Raw genomic sequence first — 21,597 nt, forward strand, 5'->3', positions numbered from 1 at the left:
ACTATTAATGTCAATATTCTTGTTGTCAGTTACCTCCTTCCAGATCAGACATCTCGTATGACTGACTCAAACCAGAGTGATGGAGATCTTGGCTGAATTTTCCAGTTTTCTGGAACTTCAGATCCCATTATTTGTCTTGATTTCCTTCATGCCTCTGCTTATCCTTACTGGAAATATCCTGCAAATGACAATAGTCAGGCTTTGTTGTAATCTCCGCTTCCCCATGAATGTCTTCCTTCCCATTTTATCTTTTTCAGAAACTTGTTTTAGATTTGTTGTCATCCCAAAGATGGGAGGTAAATGTAATAGCAGAAGAAAAGTCCATTTCCTTCACAGGATGTGCTGTTCAGATGTTTTTCTTCATTGATTTTGGAGACACAAACTGCTTCTGTCAGCAATGGGGTATGACCAATGTGTGACTGTGTAAACTTTTACAATACTATGTCTTCATGAAACACAGAGTCTGCAGTCAGCTAGTGGCCTTTGCAACAGTGACTGGCTTTACCTTGTCCCAGGCAGATATCTATTTTATATTCACATTACCCTTCTGTAGAGAGAAGAATAATAATTGCTTCTTTTGTGACATGGCACCTGTCATTCAGGTGGCCTGCAGGCACAAGAATGGAACAGAAACAGTCATTTTTATTTTTTGCATTGTGCTTATGTTTGGCTCCTCCTTCTTGTTTCTTCTTTTCTATGTTTTAATCTTCACCGCCATCCTAAAGATCCTCCTCTATGGAGGGGAAACAAAAAGCCTTTTCCACGTGTTCCTCCCACCTCACTGTGGTTGTTGTGCACTTTAGGTGCACCTCCATCATCTATTTAAGGCCCAAGTCTTTTTATTCCCTAGATAGGGACACTTTGATTTCTGTCACTTGCACAGTGGTGACTCCCTTGCTGAACCTTGTGGTTTGTAGCCTGAGAAACAAGGAGGAGCAACTGGCCCTTAGGAAAGAAAAACATGCATGATGATGAGAAGAAAATTTGCTGAAGTTCTGAGGTGAATGGATTCTCCCTTTAGGAAGATGGCTTTTTCATACTTTGGTGCTGAAAAAGCAGGGGTACAATTTAATTCAGAATAATACTAGATGTGCTAACTTCATGTGCGGGAAGCAGGAAGGTTAGCTGCAGTGACACTTAGGTCATAGGCATATGCTGTGACAATACATCCCTGTCCCAAGTCTGGGAAACTTTTGCCTTTGGTTCTTCTCAGTCTTGCCTGAGTGAGGTTCCCGCAGTGTTACCCCTTCACCATTCCTCACTCAGAGGTAGAATCTATCTTAGGCTAGCTTTGGCTGTTCCTTTGCTCAAGCCTGGCTGGTTCCATCACCAGCAAAGTTTCTTTTCAAGGGCTGCAATGATGGAGAATGTCTTTTTCAGAGACTTGTGCTGTTCAGTAGAACAAGAAGCAAGAAGCCTTCAGTAACAACAAGAAGGTTTTAACACAGCAAAAAAACATCTTACCTAATGACTGGGCTGGCTGCACACACCCATGCTAAGGTTTAAGGAAAGGGCCTATATCTCCAGTATGCTGACTCAATTTCTTGCTCCCTTCAACTCACGGACTGAGGCTTTTGATACTCATGTCATGTTCTGGCCCTTGATATGGAAGATTCCACTATTTTCAGAACTTCATTTAAGCAGTTTATTTTCTGATGAAAAGAGTCTCCTCTGTCACTTTCCCCTGTATGCCTTCCCTGCGTCCTAGAATTTCCATTTTAGACATTTTCCAGAGCTTTCCTCTACTGAGAATCTAGCATCTGATAAATCCAACTTAGCAGTTGCCAAATCAAGTACCCTAATGGAGGCGACATTCCTGCAGGTCCATGTCCCCAGCTACAGCCAAGTAGTGAGGTTGAGCATACGTTTTCCAGTTCGCACACATGCATGCATACATATACATATACATGGCTGGCCACACAGTTCAGCACACACTGATGCACACTCTTGCTTGGTCTTCTTGCTTCAGAGTCTCCTTCAGACATAGGCAGTTTGCTTCTCAAAAGGCTCTTGAGCCCCTGGTCTGAGCTGATGCTTCCCCAGGGTGCTCCCACTTGCACTCTCCTTGCATTCTCCTTGTTGGAACACCCAGTGTCAGAGTACTACTAATATGTCTTAAAAGCATATGCCTTAAAGGACCTGACCAGCCTCACCACCCCCTGCCCACAGGCCCAGGAGCCCCATTTCAGCACTGCCCAAGGTCTTCAGTCCTTGCCTGAGCTACACCATAGGAGTGCTGGCCTCCATCTCAGCTACATCCATGCCTGTGCCTGGCCAAGGGCCCAGCTGATCTGGACCTGACCTGCAGACTGTCTTTCCTGACAGATAGTCCTATCTCATTGCCACGGACCTGCCCACCAATTACATGGGCTGTGCCTGACCCTGGTTACCCTCACTGGAACAGACATGACAGCTCTGCTCATTTTGTTCCATTACTGTGGGACTGAGCCCAACTGGCTATGTTATCACACTCGGCCTTTCGGGAGTAGCCAATCCTTGCTGCTCCCAGACCCCCACAGGGTAATGGCTGCCAGGGGCTGCCTGTAGAAATCCCCTGGTTGCATCAACATAACTGGAGAGCAGTGCAATCCCTGTCAGCTCTGGTACCTGTCCTGGAGCTGATGGGAAAGAAACCCCTAAGGACACTGGAAAGGAATCTCAAAGGAAGGGAGGAACTGGGTATCACAAATGTGCCACTCTAATCTTAAAGGGAAGGCATTAAAGACAACCATAGAACAAGTACTGGCTGAGCACAGTGAAGCTAGTGAGAGCTTCGTTGTTGCATTTCAGAGGGTATATGCTTTTATAGATGCTCAAAGAAGGGAGGCTGTTGGGAGACTTTCATTCCAAATGCACAGAAAGGCCAGTGGCAAAATCTATGGTTTTCTGTAAGACTGCAGAAGAAAGCCTGGAAGCAATGCTGGGTTTGCTTTTAACTACATTTACAGGATGGGACGTGGTAATAACTTCCCTTTTTGGTTCCTGCAGATATCCTCCTAGGGTGAGCAATCAGTGAGGGGGAAAAAACAAAACAAAACAAAACAATGGCAACGACAAGAGCTTCAGGTGCATCTTCCCCTCCTCTTCCAGCTAAACTGTGCACATAAACAAAACATGGCTATGAAACTTCTCTGAGATGTGCCAGTAAGTTTTCCATTTACACTTCACTTCACAACATGGTAGTTTGCACACTTGATCCACACCAGAGGACTCAGAGGATTCCCTCACTCACTCACGCACCATTCAGACTCCTGTCCTGGCCACACTGCCCTCAGATCGCTTCTGCAGATGTGTGGCCTATGGATTCAAAACTTACCCCAAGCGGGTGAGTATCGTAAAGAAAAGCAGTAATTTGCTGCCCTTGGAAACCTTTCCAGCCATGACTATGGTCGGCTACATCACACACTTTGGCAAAGCAGCCACAAAGATGGGAGAATTGATGAAAAGCTCCTCGAGATGCCTAATTTCAAGTGATCCCCTACAGACCCCATGGGCAGGTGGCCAGGACCCCAAGGCATTCACCCAGCTGGAAAGAGAAGAGGGGGAGAGGGGAGCAAACCTGCCGGCTGGCAGCACAGCCTCTAGGAAACCAAGACAGCTTGGCTGGCTTCCATGACGGGCCTCCAGCCTTCAGCCCTGCTCCAACCCTTGCTCCAAACCCTGGGTACGGGCAGGTGCCCTGCAGGGAGAAGACAGGCTGAGGAGCCTGCCCACAGGGAGACGTTGCTCGATCCTCGGAGCAGTGCCGCCTCCGTGTGCAGCAAACGGTAGCCATGGGGGTCGGCAGCCCCTTTCGCCACAGGGCTCAGGGGAGTCATCTGCAGAAGAAGACAAATGCCAGCTATGGCTCTGATGCTCAGCTCTGCACGTGACCTGCTAGGCAATGGTTGACTAAGAGGGTGCAAAGAGAGCCAGCTTGGATGTGTGGGAGTTCCTCTGAGCAGAAGCTTCCCTGAGAGAAGCCTGCCCCCAAGTGCCCTCCAAAATGATCCCAGGGACAGGTGGCCAGCCCCGCCAGGCGTTCACCCAGCTGCAAAGAGAAGAGGTGGAGCAGGGGGCAAGGCTGCTGAGCAGAAACGCCTTGGCCTTTCCCAGAGCTGCCCTGTGTCATCAGGAGCGCCTCCCGGCCCACCCCCGAGGGAACGATGCACAGTGCCTGTGCGACCAGTGTGTCACGAGGGCAAGGGCCATGCCCCAGGCACAAGACGCCATTTCACATGCTTTTATCAGACTCTCAGGCCACAGCACGCGATTCAGCAAGAGTGATTCAACAAAGAGGGCAGTCCTTGCCTTTCCTTGGGAGGGGTGGGGCAAGAGCTGCTGCTCTCTTCTCACTTGCTGCTGGCAGGGGCACAGGCAGCCGCAGCCACAGCCGCAGCCTGTTGCCCGAGCCACCTCTTCTCACTCTTCCTCTTCTTCTTCTTATTCAGAGGTGAGGCCACTGGCTGGCTGTGGGGAACAGCACTCCCCTGGCGCCTGGGCGCACCTCTCAGGAGCTGCTTGAGCTCAGGGCTGCTTTGCGCAGCCAGCTGCAAGTGCCGTGGAGAAATGCGCTGCTTCTTGCTCTCCTTGGAAATCTTCCCAGCCACCTCCACGGTGTGCTGCGCCACGCACTGCAGTGCGGCTGCCAGATAGATGGGGGCTGCGGCTCCAATGCGCTTGGCAAAGCGGCCTCTGCGCAGCAGCCTGTCTATGCGGCTCACAGGGAAGAGCAGCCCAGCCCGGGAGGAGCGGCTCACTTTGCTCTTTGCTTCGCTGCCTTCAGAAGGGCCCCCAGCACAGGCCGCTGCAGGCTCCCCCTCCCGCTCAGGCACTGGGCACACCTCCTCTGCTCTGGACATCCTGCCCGCAGCTGGCTGCTGCCCGTCTCCTTGCGCTGCAGAGGCCCGTCTTCCCGTGCCCTCCCTGCCTTGCCTGCCTGGCCTCGCTTTCCTTGCTGGGGCTCGCTGCTGCTCTCCGTCTCCGCTCTCAGCTTGCCTCTGCCCTTCTTTGCCAGCCTGGCCAGGCCTTGGCTGTGGCGGGGCAGTTCCAGGTGCTCTGGCCAGGCTCCAGCCCGCTTTTTTGGCTAAGCGCCCTCTGAAGAAGCAGCCAGGCCTCTGCCCTGTGCTGGGGGCGCTCGGAGCCTTTGCTCCTCTGTGCAGTGGGAGCCACAGGGCTCTCCTGGACCAATAGGAAAGCACCTCCTTTGTGACCCGAAACGGGGGCACGGCGACATCACCTCCCCCCTTGTGACATCGTCCTCGCTGGCTCCGCTCTTGGCGGGCCAGCTCAGTGAACACCTCCGCTCCGCACGCAGTGCAGCACAGCAGCACCTCTCCAGCTGTTTCCAGCAGCCACAGGGAGGCTTTCCCAAGCGCGTGGGGCAGGGAGTTCTTTGGGCTGGGCGCTACCGGGCCCAGCGCTCTCGTCTGCATGGAGCTGCCCTGGCAAGAGCTCTCAGGTCAGCCCGTGGCTCTTCCCTCCAGCCAAAGTCCACATTTCCCTCCTTGGGCACCAGAGCTCCTTCCCCTTCCCCTTTCCCTCCTTCTTCCCCCTTTCCCCGTCCGTTGCCCGTGCCCTTCCCCTTCCGCTTTTCTTTTCCTTTCCCATTCCTTGCCCCTTCCTCTTCCCCTTCCCTTCCTCGCTCCTTTCCCGTTGGGCAGGGCCAGGCGGAAAGTGACCTGGGGGAGGAATCCCACACCAGCCCCAATGCCTCCTCTGGCTAACTGAGAATCAGCTCTCTCGGACCCCGCAGTGTCCTTTGTCCCACTCGCCGAGATCAGGAGCAACTCCACCCCAGTACCTCCAGCCGCACCCCCGCTTGGAAGCCAGCTCCAACACCGGCCGTGCCAGGTTTGTGCCCGTGATGGGTACAGCTGGGCCATGCTGCCATGCGGCCCAGGAGAAAGGTGGCAAGTGTGCTTTGGCTGCATCTGGAACCTCAGGGCTCTCAGAGCCCTCGACAGAAGCGGCTCAGTGAAAAACACCGGCCCTCAGGCTCTGCATGCGCAGTCAGCCGTGGGAAGGGGGGCGCTGCAGGGATGAGCCTAGTGTTTTCTTCCCTCCCCACCCCGGGGGGAGTGGAATGTCTTCTCCTCGCCTGATCTTTTTCCTCTGCCTTCAGGATCTTCAAAGTGGCCACAGAAAAGCCATTCAAAGTGAATCCCAGCTCTCCTCTTTTCCATGTCCTTTTAAATCGTATGCTGTTTGCTCTCACGCTCCAGGTTTCGGGGTGAGTTTTGTAAGCGTGCTTCGGAGCCCAATGGGATGCAATGGCACTGCTTGTCAGAGAAGAGTCACTGCTGGAGTTGCTTTTCTTCCTTCAAGTTTCTCTCTAGCATAGGTACCAATGCTTTAATTCACACTGCTTAGTGTAGGAGCAGTATTGCACGGATCCAGTGCTTTTCCTTTTGTGGTCTTCTGAGAATAATTTCTTTGCTGTAGTCATAGTATTTTGGAACTACTCTCTGCTAGAGAGTCTCCTGGAAAGACTGCAGTATATTTGGAGCTCCATATGCAAGATCCTTTCAGAAACAGTTTTTTTCAGATGCCTGTCCCATTAGCAGGAACGCCCTCATTCTCATACTTGCCTACTGATATCAGCAGTGCATTCTTGTTCCTTTCCGGTCTCGCCTGAGGTCTTAACATTGATGTCATGTGATTTTTAATGCCTTGGTCTCTGTAAACGGACACAGATGCAAATTAACAACTACGAAGGCTATATAATGGCATTTCTCATTACAGGAGTTCTAAGAATTGGGGCTCCTGATAGTCACAGTCTTCTCTCAGACAACGGGAACTTTTCAATACAATAAATGTTTGGTTGGTGGTATCTTACAGATCCGTAGGATTCAATTTTCCTACATTTCTTTAGCATATAGAACACTAGAAATCTACCTTTAAAAAAGAATAGCTAAGATTCTCAATTTCACCTGATTCTAACAGCTGGGGTAAAATACTAACTATTGTAGGAGACTTCAAATGCAAATACTTTTGTGAAGCAATAGCAGAAATTAAAACTGTGTTCTTGAATTGTTCTGCCCATAAAGGCTTCCAGGCTACTAAGGTTATCAGGCCTGAAGTTTAGCTTTTGTCCTAGGTCTCAGGGAACAGAGGCCACTTGTTCTGTCAAAAACTAGCTGCTTCATCGCAAGCGAAAAGCACAGCAGAGAGACACTGCTAATTCTCCATATAAGAAAGCTGGGAACCAACCACCCGCTCTGGGAAAATGAGGTCCCTTCAATTTCCCCAATTTCAATTCAAACTTCCCATCTTACTAATCATTCTGAAAAACCTTGGGTTAAAAGCTGCATGCAGACACCTCACAATGGGCAATAAGACTGTGCTGATATACGAAGTGGGCGACAGCATCCTCAGTGATGGTTTTGAGCACTCCTTTTCACAGTGATGCTTGAAAAGCTGCTGTTACCGATCATGACACAATGACCAGAAGGTGGCAGCAGGTCTACATTAGGACCATCCAAAGAGGCTTCCCCCCCCCCCCCCCGCCCCCGCCCCTATTACAAGATTCCCTGCTGTTTCACTGTCCTGCAAAGGCAAGCTCGACTGATGTCTGTCCTACAGGCAGTTATAACTAGGACACAAGGAGAAGGAAAATGCTCATCTGAAAATTTCTGTTCCATTTCCCTCACAGGAACTCGCACACCGGGTCAGGGAACAGCAACACTCTGACTCCAAATCTCGTGACTTCCACACTCAAGAAAACTTCCAGCCATTTTCCCCAGTCACCTATCTCCGTACTTAGCATTTTTCCACACTAAAACTATAGAGGAACCTTTCAGAGTGTTAAGTTTTAATATTGCATCCACTCTTCCCAGGAGAAGCTGGAAACAATGACACTCACGTAATGTCAGAACTCCCCACAGCCTTTTATAGGAAGGAATTTGCATTATGAGGGATCTCAGACTGCGTTTTGGGATTCTCTTGCCTCACTGACTTGTCCTTTGGGTTAACATCTCCCCTGAATAAAATGGCTCTTAAGACATGGCTAAGCTAGATTTGTAAAATTCTTCATACAATTTATGCTAACATAGGTAACTGCATAAAGCTGCAGAATAAGGGTAAATCAGCACGCTAAAATCAGGTACTACCCAACTTGAATTCTCATAAGTTCTAGAGGTCTAACTCGTTTTTCATACACTCTTGGTCTTACCTAAAGGATAATTTTGTACTGATTTCTTAGCTATAGGGTAATAGACACTGGTTTAGCAGTCTGCAGACGAGATTTCATACCACGTTCCGTTTGTGTTTGATTATGTTCTAGTAAAATACACAAGTAGTATCCCATATTTACTATATTACCGTATATTGCTATAGTACATTACTATACTATACCATAGTATTATTTTAAAATACTTGCTGCCTAAAACATGCAAGGGGTGCCTCAAGCACAACATGTCATTTCAAGTGCTTTTATTGGACCATTAGGCCGTAGCAGTGGATTTGACAAGAGCCTTGCAAAGAGGACAGCCCTTGCCTTTCCTTGCCAGCGTGGGGCAAGAGCTTCTGCTTTCTTCCCCAGCATTTTGCAAAACTGTGCTCTTTAATAATATTTGCTTTATCTTGTATTGATATTTCTTTGTGTTTCTTGTCTTGTCTGGTTTTCTTTCTCTAGCATGATTGATTTACCTAAATATTTTTCTTTTTCTGGGGACTAGCTCAGTTCTGCCCACCTGGCATTCTTACCTATGAAGTGCCTTCTTTGCTTACTTCATGCCTCAGCCTGGTAAAATGGGTGTAAACCACTCTTGGACATGGGCTTCTTCTGTGATAGAGACTACCTTTAAGCTTGAGTGAAGGAGCCAATGTCCCTGTTGACTGGGTAGATGAGAACCAATGGGAAGCTATAACCTTTGTTACTCAACCACAGGAGGAAGGTCATCCTATTATTGCATCATTGACATCAGCACATTCTCTGCTGTGCAGTTTGCTGAGGCAAATATTCTCTTGTAAATTTAACAGGAGTATAGTAGCTAGCATCCCATATTATTCTTGCATGTTACAATTATTAAATTACAGGATGGAGAAGCATAAAGCAAGAGACACAAGTTTAATGAATGGTTGTAATGGGCCCCTCTGCATGAGTTTGTGTGAATGGGTTCTCCAGGTCCCAGTTGGTGCTGATGGAGGAAAAGCTACCAGGAAACAGCAAGAAAAGGAGAAGAAACGTATGCACTGAAAAGTGCTATGTGAGACTCTCCAAAGAACTGAAGATCTCCAGAGCCTAGCAGTTCTGTTGAAGCCACAAGAAATGGTAAGCTCAGAAAGGCAAGCGCAAGGTCCTGCACCTAGGCAGGAATAATCCCATGCACCAGTATAGGCTGGGGGTTGACCTGCTGGAAAGTAGCTCTGCCGAGAAGGACCTGGGAGTGCTGGTGGACAACAAGTGAAGCATGAGGCAGCAGTGTGCCCTTGTGGCCAAGAAGGCCAAGGGTCTCCCGGGGTGCATTAGGCAGAGTGTTGCCAGCAGGTGGAGGGAGGTGATCCTGCGCCTCTCCTCAGCCCTGGGGAGGCCTCCCCTGGAGTACTGTGTCCAGTTCTGGGCTGCCCAGTACAAGAGAGACATGGCGCTACTGGAGAGAGTCCAGCGGAGGGCTACCAAGATGATGAGGGGACTGGAGCATCTCTCCTCTGAAGAAAGGCTGAGAGAGCTGGGCCTCTTCAGCCTGGAGAAGAGAGGACTGAGAGGGGATCTCATCAACGTGTATAAGTATCTGAAGGGGGAGTGTCAAGAGGATGAGGCCGATCTCTTCTCCGTGGTGCCCAGCAACAGGACAAGAGGCAACGGGCAGAAACCGAACCACAGGAAGTTCCACCTAAACCTGAGAAAAAACTTCTTCACTGTGAGGGTGAGTGAGCACTGGCACAGGTTGCCCAGAGAGGTGGTGGAGTCTCCTCCGCTGGAGATATTCAAAACCCGTCTGGATGTGATCCTGGGCAATATGCTCTAGAGGACCCTGCTTGAGCAGGGAGATTGGACTGGATGATCTCCAGAGGTCCCTTCCAACCTAAACGATTCTGTGATTCTGTAACACCAGCTGCCTGATGAATCTGTGCAAGGCCACTAGCACACAACAGCGTTAACAGCAGGCATAATAACTCAGGCCACATCCAGTCAGCGGCTGCTTTTGCAGACAAAGACTACGGAATTATTTATACATCTGATGAAACGTAGGACGCCGTGAGGGCCTTTCTGAACCTACCTAGAAGCCACTGGTGCATCAAGACAACCCTCTGCTTCTGAGTGTACCTTTGGGTTTGGTCTCCCAGGGGTTGCTCCAGACGGGTAGCTACGAGTGAGGGTGTGAACTGAGCGAGGGAATTAGTGGATGTGTTCTGAGAATAGTGACCTGCTCTTGATAGTGACAGCTTGACTCTACCAATAATAACAGACAATTAATAAAAGGTGTTCTAAAAAATATTGCTTGTTATCTTTGTCTCTCCAAAATCAATTTGTTATAAGGGAACAGGGAATTTACAACAGAACAACTCCTTTCCTGAAGGAGAGCTGTCAGGGGCTGCAGGAACTGATTGTTCCTCCGAGAAGTATAATGTCCTGAACAAGTTTTTCAGCTTAAACGCCTCACCACTCCGACAATCAGAAATTCATCCTATCCTGCTGCTCTGAAACACGGGTCAAATACCATTTCTTGCGTTATTTTGTTCCTTCAACTGAAATGCATAAATGAGAAGGCTCCTACCAAAATATGGCACATTTTAAATAATTTTAAGCAGTTGCAAATTAGGAGGCGAGGTGGCATGTCCTGTGAAACAGGAAGCCTGGAGAGGCCAAGGGGAAGCAGAATTACAGAATCAGAAGCAAAAGGAAGAAAAAAAAAAAGAAAAGAGGAAACAGAACAAATAAGGAAACAGAGGGCAGACCAGCATTTTCTGATAAAGAAGAGAAGATGTAAAAGAGAAAATATGAACAGAATGAGTTGAGGCACAGGCCGATCAGCAGAGCTGGAAGCCCCAAACTTTACATCGTTCCGATCCAGCTTTAATCTTCAGTGCTGTTTTCTTTCTCTGGCTCAGGCCTCCTTAGAGCTGTGATGTCAAGCTATTTTGAAACTTGGAAAGTCTTTTTGTTTTTTTTGTTTTTCTTGGCAATAGTATTTGATGATTTGTAGTAGGGTTACTTTAAACTGCACCAGGGTCTAATTCTAGCTGTCTGCTTGGACTGAAGAGCAGCAAACATGTTCTTGCTCTTTTCAATGTTCAGCAAATACAGGGCCACCCTTAGCTGAAAAGACAGAACCCCCCCTAAATGGTAACCACCAATGAATCAATGATTTTACTTGCAACGGGCTATTTTCAAAATAGCGTTTAAATGTTCAAAAGTTAGGATATGCTGAATAGGTATTGCTAATCAGCATGGCAGACCAGCAAGACTTACAGAGATCTGCATCTAACGCTTTGACTTCAGTTTGAATAAGATGGATCTGCCTCAAGAATACCTTCAGAACAGCAGTCTATGCACTCCAGGCTTGAGAAACTAAAACATCAATTCAAATACAAATGTTTCAGAAATCCCAGCTCACAGTTTCAAGTCAAATAGTGACTCAGTTCCATCACTCACTCAGAGAGGACGTAATATATTTAGAAGCAAAATACATCAGCACAAGAAGTAACACAGATGTGAACCTGGTGTATATACGCCATTGTTCCCCTTCCTGTATCTCAGCAATTATTTAAAACCAAAGACTCTGTCAGTGCCCTCCAACAGCCAAACTTCAGTTCCAGCGGATTAGGAGAAAGATTTTTTGAAACACTGCTTGTCAGAAGAGCAGAAGCAACGTGAGCTGGTCACTGGGCCAGAACAAAGAGGGACGGTATTCATATTGTTGACATGGAAATTCAGTGCTGAAGTGGAAAAATGGGGCTGTCTCACTCAGCATTCCCAACAAAGCCCATCCTCTCCATACTGAGATCAGGATAACAGAAAGCTATTGTCAAAGGAGGAAAAACAAACAAAGAAACAAACAAACAAGTCAATGCTCAATGCTCAGGCAGGCTTCCAGTATGACCACTTGTCACTCAAGAAAAAATCATAATCTCTTTCTATCATTAATATTAAGACTGGAGGTTTTATCAAATCATTGTGGAACTCCACAAAAAAAAAAATAAAAATAAAAATAAAAATAAAGATTGATCACTGCAAGGTCATTCTTCTCTCATTCGGTTCAAACTAGGTCAACTACTTCTCTTTCAGAAGAGGAGACTGCACAAGGGAAAAAGAAACAGTCACTGTCTCAAAGTGGCCAAACTCATGTCTGTAGGAAAACACTTACACAATGGTCAGTCTGGCACTTCATCCTGATGGCAACCATTTCCTGAAGTCTGGAGGTTCTCTGTGCACTAATGGGGTGGCTCACACAGAATCTGGTCTCAAATGGCAGACCCAATTCCAAACCTCACCAGAGATTTTTCTAGATAGCCAAGAGAGCAGAGCATGTCATAGCAATGACCATCCGGCTCTTTGCAACAGGGAAACTGCCACAATAAGAGGTTAAGCTGAGCTGCTGGCCGGCTATGGGCGCTTTACCTGCAGCACTGTGGTTTCCACAGTCTTATGGAAAAGGCGGGACTCATTTGCAAACGCTGCCACCTCCTCTAAAGGAAGAAGGAGATTTTGCCATTTCCAAAACCCAATTTAATATATTACATGTTTTCAGAAGGGATAAAAGCACATGAAATGACAAAATCTTCTAAAATCACTGATGCCTCAAAGCAAAGTCTGGGGAAGACTTTTTTTTTTTTCCTATTTACCCTCAGCTCCTCCAAAACCTGATGTTTCTCACAGTAAGAAAACCTATAGGAAAGCTTAGCCAACTTACTACTCACCCTCTTTTCACAGTCATTTGTGACCTGCAGTGTAGTGCTGATGAAGGTGTTAGGCACCTACAGCCACAAAGGTAAGAAAAGAGTTCAGTAGCATCTCCTCCCATCCCACCCAAGGAAAAGTATTCCAAGGTTAGCAGCATGAAATTCCTCACTTAATGAGCTGTGGCAATAGGCAGTCCATCAGGAGTTGCTACCATTGCTACATAAGGTCTTGCTCTCCAATGAGTAAAACTCTCACAAAGTGGGAGGAGCTTCAAGGACCTGAGGAAATATCTGGACAGGTTATCAGAACAGCAGAGCAACAGGCCAGCTGTAGTGCCCTAAGGAAACACATGATTTGTTTTACTTGGTTCTTATTACTGCAAACAGTGTAATGGAGGAGAGGAATACCAAGGGGAGAGTGCAATGGGAAGGAAGGACAATTTTGCAGGTACAAAAAGACTTCTCCAGGTGTGACCGCAAGGCAGGCAAAAGAGGGTCGGATACCGGCGTAGAGAGGCACTCGAGGTTCATGAGGGGTTAAATAGGATAGATTTAATGAAGGACTTACTTACACTCCAAACTGCACTGAGAACCCTGGGAACTGCGTGGAGGAGTTGCCAATGGGAGGCTGCTGGATGCACGGGTCAGCCACCCAGGCGGGGCTCGACTTGTCATATCCTAAGGGCCCCTTAAGTCTACTAGAACTTCCTTATCTCAGCTGTGCTAACCTTGAGAAACCTTGTCCAGGAAGCAGCTAGACATCATTGACAAAATGGAACATGCGTGCTTGGCCTTGATGGGAATTTGATCAGTGTGTAATTTCACATGCTGGACCTGCTGCCACATACTCTGCCGGTCACTGACTCCTTGCCAGACCTTCTGCAGGTGTTCTCACTACAACAGGCCAGAAACACAATAAGCTTAGATCTCCATTTTTAACTAGACGTATCTTTCAATTCAATATTCTAGATCTGTTTAAAGTAAAAGAAATTCCAGGGATTCAGAACTTTAATAGCAGCTGAAGAAGAGTTAGAGCATTTGCTAAGGTGTCTCAAAGTTTGCTGTGTCTGTGAGTGAGGAATGCGCTGTCACTCCCCAGTTCTCTTCAAACAATCTTAAGTCAGTCCAGGATAAGGCAAAATGCTGGACCTTCTACATCAATCTGAATGCTAATGCGTATGTGACACAAGCCACCAGATTAGCGGAGAAGCATGTTGTTCATGACTGCCTTTTGAGAAAGCCAGGCATGAGATTAATTAGCCACGGTTGGTGGATGAGGGTCTGGGCCTCACTGATCCTCAACCTCTGTCTCCTAACCGTACCATAAGGGGGCACGCTAGAAAGGGAAAAGGTAAGTGACTGAATCACCTGTAACACGTGGAGCACTTGCTTGCTCCAAAGAGAGATGGAAGATAGCTAGAAGACAAGAGTCTTTACTAGGCCTATTACTTTTAGTATCCAGAAAAGATACAGATTTTAGTTCCCAGACTCTTTAGCAGTGGATTGGCACCAAGCAGAGTTTCAGGATACAGGGTCATATGCACATCTGTGTTGAGACTAGAGCTCAGAATGGTATGGGAGTTACTGAAGGGAACAACTTAACAGAACTGGACATGTTAGGAGACTCTAAAGCAGGTATTCTTCTGCCAGTCTGCTGTGGAGTAGGAAGGAGAAGTTACACACTTCTTCATATTTTATGAAGAAGTCTTGTCCAAATTTGCCCTCTTCTCGCACTTTGCAGTATGAGCAAAATGCATGATAGATTCTAAGTGCTGTATGAAATCCAGAGTGAAAGAAGAACAAGTCTTCCCTCCAGGCAAGATGAAGGTAAATGAAGCCAACCAGAACCACTGCAGAGACACAGCAGTCTAAGTTAAAGTACTTTCATTGCCTCCTCTGTAATGAGCAGTTTTATTCATGGATGCACTTGGTTCACCATGCTCACTGTTAAATTAGCATCAATGGACAATGTACTGTAAGAGAAAAACATCGATACAGGATGATCTGACTTGAGCAGCTACGGAGACCAGATACTCTTGCTAGAGCCCCATCTTGCTCCCTGCAGGTCGTGCTGATGCAGAGGCAGGAGCTGAAGGCCCGAGTACCAGACACATGTTCCCACCTCCACTTGCACTGTGTAAACACAAGTGCAGCTCAGACTATAAACTCTGGACAGTAAACAGCATTTAAGGCCTCGATCCTCCTAAACAGCAAGCAGCAGAAGAGTGGAGCAGCCTCCCTTTCTGGTTGCTGGTGCTTTAAGATTGTGACAAAGAGAACTCAAAGGAGCAATGTTATCACACTGAAAGCACTTCAAAGCAGACGATCAAGTATTCCAAATATATGGAAAAAAAAAAAACAAAAAACCAGAAGTCAGAGCCACAAAGGTTGAAATATATTTCAGCATACAGAGCAGGTCTCTCTCATTTATTTATGAAGATTTCAGTACTGACAATTTTAGCTAACTGAATACGTTAATCAAAATTTAACACAGGAGAGATAATTGCAACACCAATATCAGATCAATGAGCCACATGTTTTAAGACGCATACCCCCCATCTCCACCAGTATCACAACATCCAGCCTGTGTCCTAGATCCTTCTTACAGTCACTTGCTAGTTCACAGATATATCTGTGTAAACATAAAACACCAAAACCCTTAACTGAAATGACAGAACCCCCCTAAAGGGTAACAAACATTGGTCTTTTTCCATACAATAGACCAAACCTAAAATGATGGTATCTCTATTTACTCTAATAAATTGCTCGTGTCCCAGTGCAGTCCCCTTGAGGTGGGGGGAGGCAGAAGCACTGTGAGCATTCTTACCTGCTCCTATCTCAGTGGTCACTACCTTCATAGAAGATGTTAGATCATGCAGGTCTGAACAGCTCATTTCCTACTACTCTTTATCCCTTATTTTATATATCAGACTGTAAATATCCCTTTCCAGACAGCATTCTGTTGAGCTAAGCTAGACAAGATTTTCAGATTTTCTCCTGTAAGTCTCACATTCCCATAGCAGCAGCAGTCTTTTCCTGCCCTCTGGCTTTGGTTTATCTTTTCTGACCAGAGATGCTTAAACAACAAGAATATTCCGTGTCAAGCCAGGCTTGAGAAGCAGCTTGACTTTATATCCGTTGGGAATGCAACTTCCAAATTTTATCTCGCTTGCAGGATGAAAATGGCCTGGGTACTTCCTGTGATCAGCTTCCACAGTCATTCTCAACAGATGAGCTTAATGTTTTAATAAGTCTTTTTAGCAATTAGTCTTCCAAATTTATGACCATGTATTTTGTGCCACTGAATTTCACTTGCTGTCCAGTTCTTCAGGTTCCCATTACTAAATCTCCAGATCCAGTGCTCCCATGCAGAAGGGCTTACAACACTGGAGAGGGGTTATTCCCTTTTACCACTTTCCCCACCCAGACCTTCTCTCCTTAAAGGTATGGTACACAGAAAAGAAGCCACAAGTTGCAATAGCTTCTTAATGAACTGAGACTTTACTGTGAATCTTTAATTTGTTATCAGAAGAAATTGGCATGAATAGAAGTGAAATTCCTGCTTGAATCTTACAAGGTGCTAGACCTTTTCTGAGCTTTTCCTGTGGTTCCTACTGCATTTTGAACTAGATGGGAAAACTAAATGATTTTCCAGGATTTTTAATCTAGATCTATAACATACGTTCTCCAAACAGATTATTTCCATCTCTTCTGTTTTCTTCTTTTCCAGAGCAAATACTCTTCAAATAAAGAATTTCTGCTTCACTCCTTACATTTGTGTGTCATGGATCCCAGGTGTTTCTTAGATCTGTAATGCAACAGTAATAACCATTCACTTTGGATGGCTGCCATTATAAGGGTTACTATTCTTTCCTTTATGCCTTTTCCACCGTGTATTCAGCTACAAGATCTGACCTGGTTCATGTTCTGACAGGTTGTTTCAGTATTCAAATGAGTATTTAAAAGGAATCACATACATGGCCTGGTGCATGACTCCAGTCCTGAGTTATCAGGCATCTCACAGTACTTGTAGCTTCAAATCATGAAGTCAAATACTCCACTGAATAGGATCTTTTGTTTGTTTTGGTGGATTTTTTTTCATTTTCTTTTCATTCACTTAGTTCTCATGATTACAGTGAAGACATTTCTGATCTTGAGGGATGGTTCATAAACCATGGCTCGTGAAACAATGGAGAGATTTATCAAAAACATCAGTATGGAACAGCTCTAAAAGATTGTATATCTCAGAAATGACCACCACAACAGTCTTATTTTCCTCATCAAGGTAGAATCAGTAAAGCACAGAGAGGTTGTTACATGTCTTACCTTTTCTATACTTCAGTGGTTTAGGATTTTCTAAGACTGTGGCTAAGACTTGCAAGGTGTCAAAACTATTCAAATTACAGAAGTGTGCACATCAGTATTTTTGTCGTAAATCTAACTGCTGAAAAAAAGCACCAGATGAACTGTCTTGAAGGCAAAAAAGTTCTGTGTTTCTCCAAAATGTTCAGAGAGAAATGTTGACTTCTATCATCCTTCTTTACATATGTTTCTCACATGAAAAGGATTGATGATACAGGAGGGAGAGGTTTGTGCTATGGTATAGTACTATAGAAACTATTGTTTACCAGATTAGAAATTTTTGCAGTAGCTTTGCTGAGCCCTTAATAGTTCTCATAAGGTAATTGTTTATGTGATGTAGATACCATCCTTCTTGGAACAAGTCATTACTACTTTACTACCTATACCATTTCTTGTGCTGCCTTTGCTATCATCTCTGCGCTACTGTGCTTCTTTTGCTGCTGCTTTGCTACTCTCATACACAGAGTAATAAATTAGGAGCAACTTGACTTCTTTACCAGTGTTCATGTCTTCCTACAAGGTTCCTACAGAACTGAAAATTCCCAATTAATTTCTCATAAGGTACTGAAGGGCCATCAGGTGGAAACAGGTTTCAGTCATTTACAGGGTGGAACTATAGTAGAACTGGTAACCTAGAAATGAAGGAGGATCAGATCGCCAGCTACTGTAGCTTGTAACAGCTTCCATTTAACTATTGATTTTGTCCTGTTGAACAATCTCGTCCTACTGAATGGTGCCCTAACATGTTCCCTACATGAGATCTTTTACAACTAGACCAGACAAATGCTTGTGCTTGCTAAGTTTTGATGTTAATAAGGAGATCACTGATAGGTAAGAAGATATTTCAAATTTGATACCTTGTTTCTGAGCAGAATTTTAGCCTAGTTTTCTTCACATAATCACAGAAAGGTTGAAGTTGGAAGGAATCTTTAAAGATCATCTAGTTCAATCCCCCTACTCAAGCAGAGTCATCTAGAGCTCATTACTCAGGACCCTATCCAGTCAGCTTTTGAATATCTCCAGGGAAGGAGATTCCACAACCTCTCTGGGCAACCTCTTCCAGTGCTCAGTCACCCTCACAGGAAAGAAGTTTTTCCTCATGTTCAGACGGAACTTCCTGTGTTTCAGTTTGTGCTCGTTGCCTCTTGTCCTGTCACTGGGCACCATGGAGAAGAGTCTGGCCCCATCCTCTCGACACCCCCCCTTCACATACTTGTACACATTGATCAGATCACCTCTCAGTCTTCTCTTCTCCAGGCTAAACATGCCCAGCTCTCAGCCTTTCCTCATATCAAAGATGCTCCAGTTGCTTACTCATTTTTGATCCCATCGCCAGATTCAATCCAGGGGCTCCATGTCTCTCTTGTATTGGGGAGCCCGGAACTGCAAAGAGTACTGCAGATGTGGCCTGCCCAGGGCTGAGTAGAGGGGGAGGATTACACCCCTCGACCTGCTGGCAGTGCCCTTCCTCATGCAGCCCTGGGTACCATTGGCCACCTTGGCCACAAGGGCACATTGCTGGCTCCTGGCCAACATCTATCCACCAATGTTAGTGAAAAGTTGGCAGTTTATCAGTGACAAATAACTAACCTTAAAAAAAGGCACACTGTTACATCACTCAGGAAAAAGGAAACACAAGCAAGATATTGGTATAATTCAGTAAACCAGCTGAGAATAATTGCTTGGAGTTTAATAGATATGTAGGGTTTGCCCCAATTTTCGAAGAAAAAGCAGCTGATACTTGCAGAATGGAGGTGGAATTCAAAGGAAACAGGGAAGGGTAGGAGGAGTAATAACGTAATATTCTCCTCAGGGAAAGAAAGACAAGCAATGGATAGCTTCTGGAACATGGAGACGTTTGGGATCCAGTGGCAAGGAATTATGTGCCAGTAAAACCTATATCTCTGCTGATTCCGGGTTTTTTTAGTAATTACTAGACTCATGTAATTTTATTTCTGTTCATCTTTGGCAGGTGTTTTTATTCTTTTTTTTTTATCAAGACTGAGAGATCAGTAATAGATTGGTTGTTTTAGGAGAACTGTCCATGCACTGTCAGCTAGTTGACTTTATCCACTCTAACTTACTGACCTAAATATATCCTAGCAAGTGACATTTCACTTCCATAGCTCCTTTGAGATCATAGCCCACCAGATCATTGCAATGCATTTTTAGATACAGCACAACAAAATACATATTGACCAAATTTCACAGAAAAGGCTTCTTCCTCTATGTCCAACAATTTGTTGGAGCCAGCTGCTTGGATCATGTAAAAGTTAGAATCCTCACATTTATACCATTTTTTGTACTTCACAGAGCCTCAAGTTTCTTCACTCTGTATAAGAGTCAGTTAAGCAAAGGAGACGGTAGATAGACAGCATTTCTCAGCTGACAAATAGTCATGATACAAGAGGATCATTATATAGGTCTCTGTTAGAGCTCTATTTTATTGTCTGCATTTTAGACCTTATATATGGTTTCTCTTCCATGTTTATAACTTCGGATGGTGAGGAGTATTAGTTGAACATTAAATTATAGTAGGCAATAAATAAATTAAAATGATACAATTCAGGTGTTAAGTTTCTTAATGTCTATGGGAAAAGTAGTTTCAGAGCTGTAGTTTTCAGAGGTGCTGAGTGACAGTTTGCCGCTTTGAAGTCAGTGAAGCGCCTCTGAAAGTTGAAATCCTTTAAGTTGGTGCCTAACTGAAGATTTAGAGTGAAATATTCAAAAGTTTCAAAATTATTTTGGTGCACAAAACTAATGAATGATTTTAGGTATTTACAATTAAACATGTTTTTGGAATGATACTCCCATACACAAGCACACTTTTTAAAACAATAAATCAAATCAATTTTTAGTGTTTTTCCCTATGAATAACAACAATATTAGAGTTCTCAGGTAAGCATTACATATTAGAATTTAGGACAATTTTTGTTGTGGTAATCTTTCATGAAGTGTTTTCTTTATCTAGTCAGTACAATTTAGTTAGTTGATCTGGCAAGCACGAAAGAGCATCTGTAACTCAAGTGGGGCATTCATGTGGGTAAATAAGAGTTTGGGTTCTGGAAACGTTGTATTAATTCTGGATATTTTGTCTTAAAACATATTTTTCTGATGTTTAATCTGTATAGCCGATCCAGTATTTTAAAGATCTTTTGTTTGCTTGCTTGTTTATTTAAACTAGTTACTTTAGTTTCAGCATTGATATAAAAAATGTTTATGTTAGTTTTCAGATTATTCAAAAGGAAACCTGAAGCCTAAGTCTCAATTATGTTAAAATCTATTCACCAGGACCAGTAGTACAAAGGGGAATTAAGTCATGGTGTTGCTCATTTTCATAATTCTTTAAACTAACTGATGAAAGTAGAGTTAGTGTAAGTAAGCATCATGCCCATTACTGTAAATCATTCAGATGGTGACGTCTGTATGTAATCTGTTTCTATTCCATTCATCATTTTTGCTCAGTTGCACAAATTGTACCGGAAATTCCAGACATCCTGCTTTTGTCATGTGCATTTAAGGTTTCACAACCTTGAAATGGTGCCTGTGACAGTGTTAAAGAACATAATGAACAGGGATTTAAAACTCCTTGAATTATCTATTCTTCTGCTCCCTTCTTCATTAAGGAATGTGCCTATCTGCCTTTCCACCTGAAATAGAATCACTGAAATTTCAGCATCAAATCAGTATTTTTCTTTTGCTCTAGCAGATCCCATCTCATGGTCTCAGGTATGCTAGCTGTTTCAAAATTTGCCCTAGACCAGACTTTGAGTAATAGCAATAGTTCAGCAAATAATCTTTTCTTGAAAACTCCTTTTACTTTACTGCACTGTCTCAAAATCTGAATATTAGTGTATGCTTTTCTTCACACCACAGATCTGAGGAAGCAGGATTCCAGAAATGGAGATAAAACTTCAGTGTCAGATATCAGAGCAAAAGGAAATATCTTCTGAGAAGTACACTTTGTCAGCAGGTCTTTCTAATTTGGGGACTTAGAGCTCCCAGGCCAAATGGTCACTTGGGAAACTTGGCATGAACAACAACAGCCAATACTTTAAAATGTAACAGTTGAAATACCAACACAGAACACATGTCCTTACAGCTTTTGGATGGCAGCACAATTTACCAGCTTTAAATTGCAGGTCCCATTTCTGATTTGATTTCAGCACTTTTCAGTAGGAAACTGAGACTAAGATATGATCACAAATCTGCTGTTGAACACAGCTGCCCGAATCAAAAGACAACCACAAATTGTTATAAAAGAATTTATTCAGTTCTATCCTATAAGATTGACCCTGAAGTTACCTGGAATTAAATGTTATTTTTCCAAAATTATAAGAGTTCTATCAAAACCTGGAGATTTATACAGAAGTGACTGTATTTTCTTCAGAAGCAGCAGAAAGAAATATA

General features: G+C 44.7%; 1 protein-coding gene across 1 annotated transcript; it reads right to left on the reverse strand.

The window, feature by feature from the left end:
• Nucleotides 1–3,787: 3,787 nt before the first annotated feature.
• Nucleotides 3,788–5,414, reverse strand: LOC104145397 (uncharacterized). The gene has a single exon (XM_068956032.1). It carries the CDS (start codon nucleotides 5,412–5,414, stop codon nucleotides 4,332–4,334), a length of 1,083 nt encoding a protein of 360 aa, XP_068812133.1. The 3' UTR covers nucleotides 3,788–4,331.
• Between the last annotated feature and the right edge of the window lie 16,183 nt (nucleotides 5,415–21,597).

This window comes from Struthio camelus, chromosome 1, assembly GCF_040807025.1.
Source record: "Struthio camelus isolate bStrCam1 chromosome 1, bStrCam1.hap1, whole genome shotgun sequence".
In the NCBI taxonomy this organism is placed as follows: domain Eukaryota; kingdom Metazoa; phylum Chordata; class Aves; order Struthioniformes; family Struthionidae; genus Struthio; species Struthio camelus.